General features: G+C 34.6%; 1 protein-coding gene across 7 annotated transcripts in view; it reads right to left on the bottom strand.

The window, feature by feature from the left end:
- Nucleotides 1–1639: 1639 nt before the first annotated feature.
- PPP1R12A (protein phosphatase 1 regulatory subunit 12A) overlaps nucleotides 1640–15189 on the bottom strand; it is a 166954-nt gene continuing 153404 nt past the window's right edge. For 5 of the 7 annotated variants that reach the window (XM_070370971.1, XM_070370968.1, XM_070370970.1 and 2 more), the window contains 3 exons: nucleotides 9291–9338; nucleotides 6344–6394; nucleotides 1640–3828 (listed from right to left, as the gene is read on the bottom strand). In XM_070370971.1, the coding sequence (XP_070227072.1) occupies nucleotides 3742–3828; nucleotides 6344–6394; nucleotides 9291–9338 (186 nt within the window). In that variant the 3' untranslated portion in view covers nucleotides 1640–3741. Of the gene's footprint in view, nucleotides 3829–6343; nucleotides 6395–7135; nucleotides 7167–9290; nucleotides 9339–15189 lie in introns of all 7 variants that reach the window. The other 2 variants (XM_070370969.1, XM_070370972.1) reach the window with 1 other exon arrangement.

Below are 15189 nucleotides of genomic sequence, written 5' to 3'. Positions count from 1 at the left end.
ATGCCTACTTCTAATAAACTTTAGAAAACTTGTAATAAAGTTTTAAGTTACAGTAGTAAGACTTATTTATGTCATTTTATTATAGAATTTTAAACTTCTGGCTCCTATGTTTTTAAATTTATTACTTTGTAATCTGATCATCTGGTGGGCTTAGAACAGCAACATGACACCAGAGAGAGCACTCTGTTGTTTCATAGCACATAACCCCAGAGACCCTTTCTAAAATCAAAGTCAAGAAACGTACTTAGCTACTTAAAGATATTTAATAGGAAAATAAGCACTTCACTCTACACCCAACCCTTTTTGGACAACTCTCATACGCACACTCTGACACAGAGACCACACACAGCGTAAAACATGGAACATCACAGAAAAGACTGCTTATCCGTCAGCTTTCATCTTTGCAACCAAAGGTTTTCTCTAGCAAGATATGACTAATGGATTGTTAAAAACTGGTCAGAGAGTTAGTTCTGTATTCTGCTTATAATGACAAAGTGAAGGACAACCTACAAGGCTGTTATTTCTTACGGGGAATACAGTGTACTAGTTTGGAAACAATTTGACCTCTGGATATTTGATTCTTACACCATTCACTGAGTGCTGACACTGGGAGTCATGATTGTTTCAGATTTGCTGGGAAAGACTAAGTGGTAATAAACTCTTAGGAGGAGAAGGGGACGACAGAGGATGAGATGGTTGGATGGCATCACTGACTTGATGGACATGGGTTTGAGCAAGCTTCGGGAGTTGGTGATGGACAGGGAAGCCTGGTGTACTGCAGTCCATGGGGGTCACAGAGTTGGACATGACTGAGCAACTGAACAAATAAACCCTTAAGCAAAAGAATAAAGCAGCCTAATGAATTAGTGAATTATCTACTTTACTTTTGATATGAATACTCTCCTAGATAGTTCTATAGCTATTTTGCTTTTGGTTTGACGTATGTGCATGTGAAATTCTTTTCTGTATGCAGGAAAAACAACAGGAACATCTATCATTCTGTAAGCATGCACAGGGAAAGTACTGGAAGTGGAAACAAGAGAATTCAAGTCTTGCCGTATTAATTTGTTAAACATAGGCTTTACCACTGCAAGTCCTCTACCAAAGTTCCCCCAACCAGAAACGTCTCTTATCTACTTACAGATATATAGTTAGCTTGGGGTTGAATTTAGGACAGTTCTAGTTTGGAGAATGATCTACTACTTTACATTTCAATGGAATATTATCTTTATATGTATTCCCAAGTCTATCTCTGCAATTAAGAAAAAGCACAGGTTTAATTTAGAAGCCACGAAATACTTAGGTAAATGAAGTCTTATGCTTACAAAGCTACTATCTTGAAACTCACTTTCATCATTATTCTTTACACACTTACCATAAAAAAACTAGTTCTCAGATTCTGCACACAGATAGCTTTATGTAAAATATATAAACATTTGTTCAAATTGATACACAGATTGCATAAATATGGCAATTAAGCTTAAATTTACAGATGTGCATGTACAACGTTGTGCAAGTTATCACAATATTACAATTTCAAAAATTATACCAATGGAATCCAAGTAAAGCAGTCAGTGAAGATACCCATGCAGAATTCAAATATCAGAACAAAGTTTTAAACGTCTTCAGTAAAAGTTCACACATTTAAAATAGTTTTATTCATTTTATTTGTATATGTCAAAATACATTTTTATTTCCAAAATAGTGGGTTTTGCAACTAGTTTCATGCAGAAACAAGGTCTGCTCAATACTACCAATAAAATCAATATAGCACAGTAGCTGTTCAGTTTTAGATACAAAGAATAAATAACCTAAATACAAAACACTAAAACATTAGAAACACGTATTTAATCATTCTTCACAGGCATCCAAACTTCACAAATATAATCCTTAGCATGCCTAACTGTTGTGCAACCAGAATATGTTGCAGTCACTCAAACTGATCAATTATCTGTATGTTTTACGTCCACGTAAGACCATGGAAATTCTCTATATTCAGACCCACCATTCATACAGTTCAAATGTAACCAAAAATAAAGTTCCCACAACTATCCTTGTACCTTTAAAAATCAAGAATCCTGAGCTTGGTAGTAAGAGCATAACCTTATATCTTCATAAAACCAATCAAGAGAGGACTTAAAATCCTGCTTACCAAAACACCCTTTCCCAACCCCAACGTAATCTAAAATAGGCAGTAGAACACAATGACCTTTTAAAATGAAGGGGTACAAATTCACATTGAATAGTATACAATACAATCAATAATACAATTAGCTACTATAAGCTTTACAATGTACAATTTATTCAAATGGCTGAACTGTTCAGTGGTTAAGGAGACAGTTATGTGCCAGAAAGATATAGTACTTTTTGCATGGTTTAATGAAAATATAAAAGCTATTTGTCCAAATAAATGCCATCTTCACTATTTACTTGGTTTTGCTTTTCTTTTTCTTTTTTTTAAAAAAGGCCACTGAAATGTATAAAATGGTCTGAACATGATGGTGGTATCAAAGTCAATGCCTCTTCACATGGCAATAACAGTGCATTTAACACAAACTCACGGGTTAAGTCTGCAAATGATTTCATAGCATTACTTTGGCTAGCACAACAGTTTTAGACAGCACTCAGATAAATATAGGTATGTGAAATGTGAAGCAATTATCTTATGCAACTTTAATTATGGTTGAATACTATCAAATGAAAACTGCAAATAAAAGTAAAAGCATTTTACAGTAGAAAACTTTTGTAAAGATAGGGCTCCACATAATGTGTTAATTTAAGTCTTTATATCACTTTGTTAGTTAAGTTTTGTTCTTAACACTATTATGGAGTAGCCTACTTTGCATTAACAGACATTTGAAATAATAGTCAAGCATGCCATGTGGTGGTCTAAAAATCAAACAATACACTTATTTATATATACAGCATCACTCAGTACCTGCTAAAATGAATGTGAAGATTACAGAACCTAACATCTTACACTACAATAATAAAAAACAAACAAAAACAAAAAAGTGACCAATGAAGGCAGAAAATAGGACTTAAAAGAATCTAATCTCAAATGACTTTAAAGCATTCATAAAAGGAATAAATGCATATTGCACAAACAGTGAAAGCAAATGTTCCACCAAGCAATTCAGTTCCAGGTGGGGACAACAACATTAGCCTAATATATGACAATGATTTCAGAGGAGCAAGTGTTCTTTTCTGTAAATGAGAAAGCTGTGAGACGACAGAAAGTCTGCCACATGAAGAGTTAGAAGGAAAAGATACAAACCCAAACTTAGATGTAAAGCAATAACAAAACAAAATAAAATAAAATTAAATATTGAAAAACTGCAAACTGTGGCATGGCACATCAAAAAATGCTGAATAACTGTCTTCTGTGAGAGCTGAGTTTTTGTTGACACAAAAGTATTTATGTACAACTAAGGCTTACTGGTTAAATATCTGAGGCATATCTGGCCTTGAACACTTTCCTTATATGCTGGAGCTGTAAACAAGTTTTCTCAGTCATAAAAAAAATTCTTCTCAGCAGCTGCATTAACATGAAACAATGGTCTTGATACAAGAGAAAAAAAAAAACAAACAGAAAATTAAACAAAACTCCTAGATAAGAGGGCATTTGGCAGGACATCCAAAAATGACAGTCTCCAAGGATTCTTCCCAGGCTTCCAGTGACGGTCAATTATGGTCCACTGGGTTACTAGTATGTGCAATTCCATTACTTGCTGCTTTTTTTTATTTGGAAAGTTTGCTTATAACTCTGATCAAGGCCCCATTTTCATCTTTTAGCCTCTGGTTGTCTGCTTTCAGGTCTGGTAACATCTGTGAGAGGAAAAATAGAAGAAAAAGTTTGAATTCAATGAGATTAAAGTGTTCCTCTTTAAATGTTATGTTTTACCACAAGACACATGAACAAGCTTTGTCAGTTATATATACTTCTAATGACTAAAACATATATCAGGAAGAAAGAGGCCCCTCCCCACAATTTGTGAAGCTAATTAGTTTAATAAATGATGAAATGAAAGGTTTATTCTCCCAAAGTTATCAACTGAAATGTACTAAATCACTTGACATCATGACCCACAAGCATACCATATTAGAGCAGCCAAGGAAAGGAAGACTGTTTTTATGTTAGGATAGGCTCTTAAAGGGAATTCCTTTAAGAGTTTCTGTTAGCCTAAATTAAGGCCTTTTGCTTTGTTTATGTCAGACCTCAAGCCACACTGTTACTCTGCAAGAAAACCCGACTATTTAGGGAAGTTTTGAGGGAGTCAGACTTGTTTTAAATTATTAAAATTCCTTAAATGATCTACCTTGTATTAAGTTTAAATGCCTGGTACATAATGTTTGATCCAAGATAGGTGCTCAATAAATGATAATAAAGCAATTACTACTCTCATTAGACAAAAATAATTTACAAGCCAAAGTAATAAGTCTGAATTTCTTAAAATATCTTAAAAATTTCTTAAAATTTCTTAAAAATTTCATAAAAAATACTACTAGTGTTTGGAGTAAATAGAAAAATATACCCTTACACCCTGAAAACGTATCAAAATTTTTTTTATAGACAAAGTGAAGGAGGGGGAGGAAATACTGTAAGTTAATTGAGTTTTCTACTAAGAATGATTTAAATGACATGTGCTCTGCCAGATTTGATAGGAAATGGAATAGCTTATATTTTGGACATTAAAACATACTTTCCAAGATAATTAGGTCTCTTTCCTCAGCTTTCAAAATGTACTAGGTTATAAATTTAGATAAAAGTAAAACTACTTGCAAAACTATCTTATGCAAAATTTTCACGAGAAGTTTAATTTTATGTGGAACCAATCAATTCTTAACCTGTGCTCAGAACGTATGGATATATAATATAGTAATCTGAAGTTTATCTATTAGGATACCTCCAGAATAGAGAACTGAGTAATATTTAATTAAGATGGTTCTGACTGAAATGACATTATTTTGAAAAGCAGATAATCATGTTTAATCTTCAGCTTCTACATATATATTAATTATATATAAAATATATGTTACACTGTTTGTGTTCCGTTTTCCAGTAAAGAATTAAAGTCGTATTTTTAAGTGCTAAAAATCTGTAGAGCCAAAAATGTACACAAGCTTTGTAAAAGTACAGATAAAGTCTTTTATCTAAATGCTGAGATCATTCCCTTAGTTTACTGCAGTTTATCAGTGACAATACACAATTAGTGACACTTTCCAACATTCTGAGAAGCCATGCACAATTAAACAGTTACATGACAAGTTCCAGACACAATGGCATTAATTTGTAAAAGTGAGCTCAAGACACGCTTACTAATACAAAAACACCTGCCTGGCTCTACTAAGAAGAAATGATGAAACTATAAATTATAGATTCACAGACTGCAGTTGCCTACAGAACCCTGAGCGCTTGGCTACCACTCTTGTCAAGGCCCTATTCTCAGTCAGCAGTCGCTCATTTAACTCTCTCAGAGTTTGAATTTGCTTTATTTGGTGCAGATTCTGCAGGAATCAGAACATAAAGAAATAGAAAATAAAAAATAAGAAAGTGGAAGAGTACAATGAAAATATAAAGAATCATAGGCAACAAATGTAAGAAGAAAAAATTAAGAGTCTTAAGAGAATATTCCATGAAATTTATATAAGTAAACAGCGCAGTTCTAAAATTCCTTAGCAAACAAAACACACAAGCAAACAAAATCCAAAAACATTTTCTCCAAAGCTATTCAATAATGTTCCAATAAAAAAACAAATAATTCAATAGAAAAACATTTAAATCTTAAAATTCCAATTCTATGGGCATAATATCGTATGTATTAGTTCATTAATTTATGATTATTTTATACAAGCCAATGTAATAAGAGGTAATCAATTAATTATATTATGCTTTTCTTCCTGCAAAGAATGTACCCTCCAATATTCAAAACCAATCTGTTTTCACAGGTGATGCAGAATTCAATAAGCCATACCTCTGTCCACTACTCTAATGTCCTTCATTTTCAAAGAACATTTTTGCATGATCCCCGTTCACCATTTTCTCCCCAGGGAACAGAATATTTGAAATGTAAAGAATAAATGAGACATTCCAAATCTTAGTCAATATCATCTTATTTATTCTATACCTGAACATCAAAAGTGCCATAAAAACAGATTAACAAAAGAATTTGAGTTTGAAATACTTTTCTAGCTCATGTAAAACCTGCCTTTAGGAAGAAATAGAAGCACACGACATAGATAACCCACAAAGTGCATGAGCAACTCTGGGAACGGGGCATGAACACGGCGTCTATGCTAGCACTGGGAAAGCTGAGCTTACACCGCAGCACTGTTTACTTACTTTCAGCTCTTCTTCCATTTCAGATATTCTTCTTTCTAGAGCTCTTCGTTCCTAGATGAATTTAAGGTATTACTGTTACTGATATAATCATTACACTCTTACATTTTCTTCTAAATTGTGAAAGAGTGAATAAAACTTTAGAATAAACAATCAAATCAGGAGCAGTGTAGAAAAAGATGTGATGCCAGTGATGTGTAAAGAGCTCTCCAAAATTTGAGAGAAATAAATATGAAGATCATTACTTTATTACTTCCTATAAGCTCTTTCTTTAAAGCTTTGACCTTCTGGTAAAATGCCACATAACATGTTCAAACTGTTTTTAGTTTACATAAAACTAGGGATAGAGTAAACTGATACTTAAGACTGAAGACTGCACAGAAAAGAAAAGAACAAAAACTCACACAGAGATGCAATTACTCTACAGTGATAAGAAGCAGAAAAAGCAAGAAGCAAACGTGACTCAAGTATGTGTATTTTAAAATTTCAAAACGGTCTAAAAGATGGTTATCCCTCCACCCACAGTGTATACTAGTCATCATTTGTCCAGTCGACTTTAGAGCTTTGTATTTAGTTTTATACTCTGTGTAGCATTAATGCAGTGAATCTAATAAAGAAGCAACTGTAGCATTTATTTTAAACCACTTCGTTTCAAAGAGTGACAGGCAAAGGCAACATACAGTATATTACTGCAGTGTGCACTCTTATTCTCCCTCATATAATAAGCATTCTAGAGTGTTATGCAAGAAGCAAGCAGCAGTAATTAATGTGCTTAAAACTTTGGTTAGGTCATACCGCCGAGAAGATACTGACTCTTGCCGGTCACCTTTCAGATACAAACCATTTAAATTTAGTTTAATCACATTGACACTATTTCCAAGACATTCTTTCCCAGATTAATAATGAATGCTGATACTTAGTAAAGCAGTACATTTACTGTAAATGTTAACATTTTTAGGCTATGTGATTTTAAAAAACAGATGGAATCCTATTCATAGGCTTATCAGTATAGTGTTTTTCTATTATATTAGCATGTTTAAAAATTATTAGGTAGACAAAAATGTTATTTTTGATAAAAAGAACTTTCTCCTAGTTAACAGTACAGCCACAACCCATTCATAAAACTACCGCACTTCTCAAAATACCAGGACATATAATATTTGGTCCTCATAACTTTGTGCAATATCAGCAATAGAATATTTCCTCCAGCTGATGGGGAACACCCTTCTCAGCCTTAATTTTATTATGTGTCTTCAAGATTTTAACTAATTAGTGGTAAAGCAAGAGAAGAACACTATATTGAATTGTCAAACTGCCAACTGTAAAGTTGCAGGCAATTTCTTGTATCTGAGAAACTTGTTACCATTTAAAAATATGGTTAAGAGAAAAAAATACATATAAAGTACTTAACTCAGTGCCTGCCCGGTATGTAAGACAGTGCTAAATAAAAGTTAGCAGTTATTATTAGTACTATGACTACCAGCGTCTGTTAAACTGAGAGTAGACTGACTGCTCTGTAATTTATCTGCATTTGACAGGCAGAAAAAGAAGGTCAGGTGGGAATGTCAGAATATGAACATGGGTATATTATTTAAGTGCATAAGCCTAGATGAAAAATATCACTTATCTCTGCATGATAGGGAGATTTTACTTTCATCTTTTGCTAAAATTTTTGTAATAAACACATTTTCACAAAAAATTAAATATTCTTTAAAAATGTGACTATCTCAAAAACAAATAATATTTTAAGTATATGGTAAACTATGTCTTTCACCCCAACTATTAGTATGGATAAAGGAGACTCAAGACAATTATTTACTATTTCTACATATCTTGGATATAAAATTCCGTAAGTTATACTGTGATGTAATAACATTACATTTAATATAATAATTGATTCTAAAATTTAGCAATTACAAGTTAGATCAATAGGTTTTTAAAAAGCCTAGAACAATGATTTCTAAAACCTGATGAAATCATAATAAAACTAGTAGTTATTACACATTACAATTTAGCAAATGACACAGATAACTTTTTGTCTATTATTCTGCATTAACTTTTCTCCTTTTTAGGGGGATTAAAAAGGTAAATTGGCTATTTTTGAAATGGAATGGAAAAAAATATACCAAGTACTCTTGACTCTCTTTGATCTAGAGATCACAGCTCCACAGTATGTAATTTCTTCTGTGGCTGAAACCTTGAAAATCTAGCCACTGCTCAGTAGTATTACAGGTACTCTTTAAGCATTTTTCCATTTACTTTTGATCATTTATATACATCTTCAACTGTTCAGACTAAACTTGTGGAGTTATTCCTATGCCCACTGCCAGATCCCTGAGCAATAATGGTAATAATAAAGGGAGAAAAATACACGTGAATATATCATAGCCAGACAAGAAATTGTAGAAAGACATAAAATGGTAAAAGGATTTTCTTATACTAATTTTTTGGTTTAAAAGAGCCTACTTAAGTTAAATATTTAAACTCAAAATTAAATATTATTAACTTTAAAAAGAATTAAAAAATTTGGTCTCCATACCTTTAAAATGGAAGTATTTTATTTTTGCAAAGAATTAAACCAAATGTATATATGATTAATGTGTTTTAAGTATATCAACACAATCAGAGAGAGATAAATGGCATTTAAAAAATATCAGATTCATTACCACAATGGGTATGTTTCAGAACTAAGATGTGTTTTTTGGTCCATTGAAAGAATAACACAGTAAATTAAATTTTATTTAACAAGGTAATTTTACCCTTTAAGACTCTATAAAGAGGATAAGCTAACATTCTAACATAATAAAACATTCATAATCAAATTAATAAATATAAATTTAAACTAATTAAAACTACTGTCCATAAAAACAAAACTAAAGAAAACCTATTATTGCTTACACAAAAAATAAAGGGGGAAAATGATTATTTATTCATTAAGATCAACACTTACCCTTTTTTCCATTTCTAATAGTGACCTATCAGCGAATCTTTCTTGTCTCTGTAAGGAGGCAAGAAACAAAGAGATGTAAGTGCAATAATGACGGGGAAGGGGAGAGGATCATAGTAACTGTGTGTGTGTGTGCGTGCATGTGTGTGCGCGCGTGCGTCTGACTCCTTATGCCCCCATGGACTGTAGCCTGCCATGCTCCTCTGTTCTTGTAATGTTATTCAGGAGGAGTAATAATACAATGTGAGTAAAGAAAAAACAGAATTTGTACCGAAATTAAAACAAAGATTTATTAGAGGAATGCTTAGACATCCTCTATGTATCATTTAGCCTCAAGTCTTCACAGTTAAGCCGGGAGCGAGGATAGATAACTAGTGGGCACAAAGCCAAAAACACCCCAGTCTTCCCTCCCATGCGCAAGCCCTCTCTCTGTCTACACACAGTGAAGAGAGGCTAACCCGCAGGCTCAGATTCCAGGACCCTGACTGAAATGTGGATTGGACCAGATCGTGTGCCTCTGTACCCATGCAGTCTGGCCTCTTCCCCTCTCTTGCTAGCTCGTTCTCTAATCATCCATGTTCCAAAATTGGTAAGAAGGATCACATCTCTTATAAGAAATCCCAGCTACATAGCTTTTCTTTTCCTGGCAAGCTCAGGTCTCATTTTTCTGTTTTCTGCTTCCTGTACTATACAGTCAACTACAGAGATCTCGAGATGAAAAGGACCTCTGGGCCTTTAAGCCACATGTTGCACTCAAAACCAGGGAGCTGTGCATGTGGGTATTGAGCACAGGGACAGTAAAAAAGCAAGTGCTTAGTTTTTATTTACAATGACATCTATTCATACATTTCCCTTGGGATTCCTTTTCAATTTATTGAAAATGAATTCATCAAAAGGTTCATCCCCCAGAAGCCAATGTATTGAATAACCAATTTTAAAAATTTACCAAGAATGGTTTTTGCTAACTACTTAACAAGAATGCTCTTTTATGGTCATTAACCACAAAATATCCTTTAAAAAACTATATATATATATACACACACACAAACAGTTCATCGTGATTAAGCACAACTTCATTAATTTGGCAATTCAAAAACATTTCTTAATATAATTTTCTCTCCTGTCAATCCTTTCAACATTCATATTTTTGTACTATCAGGGTTTGTAAAGCAGTTACTCTCTGATCTTTCTTGCAAAATTTCTTTTTTATAGTTATAGTATATAAATTAAGATCTAATCATGGCCATCCCCCCTTCATGGATCACAGCCTTCGTGCTGAAGGGGCCTGTGTAATTCAGTGAAGCTATGAACCATGCTGTGCAGTGCCACTCAAGATGGACGGGTCATAGTGAAGAGTTCTGACAAAACATGGTCCACTGGAGAAGGGAATGGCAAACCACAGCGGTATTCTTGCCGTGAGAATCTAACAGTATGAAAAGACAAAAAAGATATGACACTGGAAGATAAGCCTCCATAGGTTGGAAGAGTAATTCCCAGGTGGCTCAGTGGTAAAGAATCCACTTGCCAGTGCAGGAGACGCTGGAGACATGGGTTTGATCCCTGGGTCGGGAAGATCTCCTGGAGAAGGAAACGGCAACCCACTCTGATATTCTTGCCTGGAGAACTGCATGAACAGAGGAGCCTGGTGGGCTACAATCTGTGGGGTCGCAAAGAGTTGGACACGACTGAGCACTTACATATGCACACAGGTCGGAAGATGTCCAATATGCTACTAGGGAAGAGCAGAGGGCAATTACTAATAGTTTAATTGACTATGCGAAAGCCTTTGACTGTGTGGATCACAAGCAGCTGTGGAAAATTCATTTAAAAAAAAGGGAATACCAGACTATCTTATCTGTCTCGCAAGAAACCGGAGAAGCCAGTCAAGCAATAGTTAGAACCAGACATGGAACAATGGACTGGCTGTAAATTGGGAATTTAAATTGTCACTTTGCTTATTTAACTTATATGCAGAATATATCAAGCAAAATGCTGTGCTGGATGAGTAACAAGCTGGAATGGCAGAAAGTGAAGAGGAACTAAAGAGCCCCTTGATGAAGGTGAAAGAAAAGAGTGAAAAAACGGCTTAAAACTCAACGTTCAAAAAACTAAGACCATGGCATTTGGTCTCATCACTTCATGGCAAATAGATGAGGAAAGTTGGACAGTGACAGATTTTATTTTCTTGGGCTCCAACATCACTGAGGGTGGTGATTTCAGCCATGAAATCAGAAGACACTTGCTCCTTGGAAGGAAAGCTATGACAAATCTACACAGCGTATTAAAAAGCAGAGACATCACTTTGCCCACAAAGTCCGTAAGTCAAAGCTACGGTTTTTACAGTACTCACGTATGGATGTGAGAGTTGGACCAGAAAGAAGGCTAAGTGCCAAAGAATCGATGCTTTTGAACTTGGTGTTGGAGAAGACTCCTCAGAGTCCCCTGGACAGCAATGAGATCAAACCAATCAATCATAAAGAAAACCAACCCTGAATAATCACTGGAAGGACTGATGTTGAAGCTGAAGCTCCAACACTTTGGGCACCTGACCCCAAGAGCCAACTCACTGGTGAAGATACATATACAAGAAAGACTGAAGGCAAAAGAGAAGAGGGCAGCACAGGATGAGATAGTTAGATAGCATCACTGACTCAATGGACATGAATCTGAGCAAACTCTGGGAGATAGTGAAGCCTGGCGTGCTGCAGTCCATGGGGTCTAAAGGTCATGACTTAACGACTGAACAACAACAATCGCGGCGATCCAATCTGTTGTTTTAGTTATTTTTATATATTTTGAATTTTAACTAAATAGACTTTTGGCTGCACCGTGTAGCATGTGGTATGTTAGCTCTCTGACCAGGGATTGAACCTGTGTCCGCTGCAGTGGAAGAGCACAGTCCCAACCACTGCATTGCCAGGGAAGTCCTCATACAACTGATTTTTATGGGGGGAGGGACCAACACCGCCCCGCTTATGGGATCTTAAGTTCCTCAACCAGGGATCAAACGCAGGCCCTTGGTAATACAAGTGCAGAGTTCTAATTGCTGGACCTCCAGGGAATTCTTAGTCTGCTGTTTAAATGTTTTATGTTTTTTTTTGTGCTTACTCTTTCCAGAAAAAGAAAAGTTAGGTATTCCAGTTGCTTATTATTAAAAATCAAATTCAGAATTATAAATGAGACTGTTTCTGCCAATTCTGATATACTTAGGATGTCTTTAAATTTATATTTTAATTGCTAGAAAAACAAAACAAAGGCTAAATATGCCACTTAAGCAAGTGCAAATGAATAGTAAAATGCTAAAAAGATTGAAAAATGTTAAAAAGACATTAAACAACAACTGAAAGAAATAAAAAATTGTTGGAACAGTGTTAAATACATACAAATTAATAAAATGTTAAATGGAAAATTAGCATTTTATTATTTTTTTTAATACAGGGACAGTTCAGCAATTTTATGATTCATGTGCTAATTTTTTAGGTTAAAAAAAAAACTTTAATTTTTTGGGTAAATATTCCAGTTAAAGCTGTTAAAATCACATTTAGCAAACCTGGTGAATTGATATTTGACAAAATAAATATTCATCAATTGGTTTCTGGCAAATTAGCCTATTTTGCTGCCTTGGGGACTCTATAGGGAGTAGGGTGGCTGGACTAAGGCAGGATTCAATGATTCTACAGGCCTTGGCAGAAAACTATGAAACAGGCCTAAACTTCAAGCTTACTTCTTTTCTTTTTTGGTCATGCTGTGCAGCTTATAGGATCTTAGCTTCCCGACCAGTGACTGAACCTGGGCCCATAGCTGTGAAAGTGCAGAGACTCAACCACTGGACCACTAGGGAATTTCCAATTCTGTTTTTTCCTAGCTTGCTAAACATATCAGCCAACGATTGTTGAATTTTATAAAAAAAATTTTGTCCACAATCTACTATCTCAAGATTAATTCTTAGGAAGATGATTATTTTCCTTGGAAAAATTCCATGCAACTATCAAAACTACACTACTATATATATTCATAAATAGTTATCAAAGAAATGCTTAAAAAAATACACAGATTTACAGTACACTTAAATATTCAGGGTAAATAACTCAATAAAGTTGAACAAAAAGTTTAACATTCTGTCACTTTTTTTACATGTACCCCTAAATTTTTGAAATGACATTTACACAGTGTTTCCAACTAAGATATTAATTTTGAATATTTACTCGATATCTCATACTCTAATTCAGTGACTTATTTTTCTGACCACAGTCAATGGGAACAGAAATTGGTACTTGACCCAAAGGCAGCTTGCAACAGGTGTCCAGTGTTCTGTGAAATGGATACAAACAGAACCATGGGCACTAACAAGACTGCTTCATGTTGATGATAACTGGCTAATTCTATCAGTTCTCTCTCTTGTAGAGTTTGAATGAGAAACTTATAGGAAGAATTAGATGACAACAGAGTAGGCAGAAAAGTAGAGAAACATACAGAGAAGGCAGTAAGCAGGGTCATCATAATGACAGAATACTACAGTAGGGAACAATGGTCATTTTTATTCAGAAAATATTATGACCAAATGTCTAGAACTAAAGCTAGTCTCAGGGAACTAGTTATGATATTTTGTGGCAGCTCGCTAAGCTATTAATGCAACCTAGAATGATGACATTCCAGTTTACCATGAGACTTAAGTGTAGGCCAGCAAGTTTAAACTTGTATGACATTCCAAGTTTTTATGACACCTCACTAGGAAGTGTGCTCTTGTTCTGCAGTACTTCTCTGTGTATCTTCATAGTAAACCTTTATTGCCTGAGTCTTTAGTCAAAGAAAGGAATGTCTCATTTATAGAGCTGAAGATGCCATTCTAGATGAGTGCTTTCAAACTAGATTCTAAAAGTTTACCATAGAAATGTGTTTATGCTAGAAATTCTTATGTTTAACATTAAACAAGTTTACTTCCTTAAAATTTACAGGACTCCTTAGAGCCTTTAACATATAAATCAGCCCTGCTAAATCTCCAAGGTACAGAATATACCGTATTTCTCAGTTACATAGGTCACAAAGCTCTTTTCTTTTTTTGAAGTGGAGCAGGAAAAAGAAGAGGAGGAAGAAGAGGAGACAGCACTTATTACTATCTCCCAGAACTAGTGTTTTATGAAAAAACAGCTTGGGAAACAATTCTTAGATCATACACGTCCTAGACAGTATATACGAGGCTAGGATGTGTATGATCTAAGGCCTAGTTCTGCTTGGCTATTCAAGTTTTCACTTCTAAAATTATCTCTGCCAGGCTGTTATCTTCTTTTCGAATTATTATTAAATCAGTTTTTTTTAACAATAAACATTCTTAATGAACAAAAATTATTATAAAATTTTTTTATGGCTTTAAGAAGACTCTCTGTAATTATTGTTGTTATTTGCTAAGTTGTGTCTGACTGTTTCTGTGATCCCATGGATTGTAGCCTGCCAGGGCTCCCCTGCCCACGGGATTTCCCAGGCAAGAATACCGGAGTGGGTTGCCATTTTCTTCTCCAGGGGATCCTCCTGACCCAGGGATTGAACCTGATTCTCCTGCACTGACAGGTGGATTCTTTACCACTGAGCCACCTGGGAAGCCCAAGATTCTGTATAGATGCCTTTATTGCTTTCCTACATTTGGTATGCTGGAAATAAGCATTTAAAATCCTTCATGTACTACAACATAGATATTAAAAGGCTTAAAAATACTTCGATTTTCCACCATAAGGCTATACTTCTATATTAGAAAAAAATAAAAGTTACCAGTAAGCTGTATTATCTTGATTCCTTATTAATAAATAAGCTATTATCAATAACCAAACTTACATCCAGAACACAAGAGAAAATTACAATGCAACTTTTAGATAGAATAAATGACAACCATTACCTTGAGAGTAACAAA

The sequence above is a fragment of the Bos mutus genome, chromosome 5, assembly GCF_027580195.1.
Source record: "Bos mutus isolate GX-2022 chromosome 5, NWIPB_WYAK_1.1, whole genome shotgun sequence".
Taxonomy (NCBI): domain Eukaryota; kingdom Metazoa; phylum Chordata; class Mammalia; order Artiodactyla; family Bovidae; genus Bos; species Bos mutus.
Note: the sequence above shows the minus strand (reverse complement) of the source record. Positions and strands in the feature narration are given on the sequence as shown.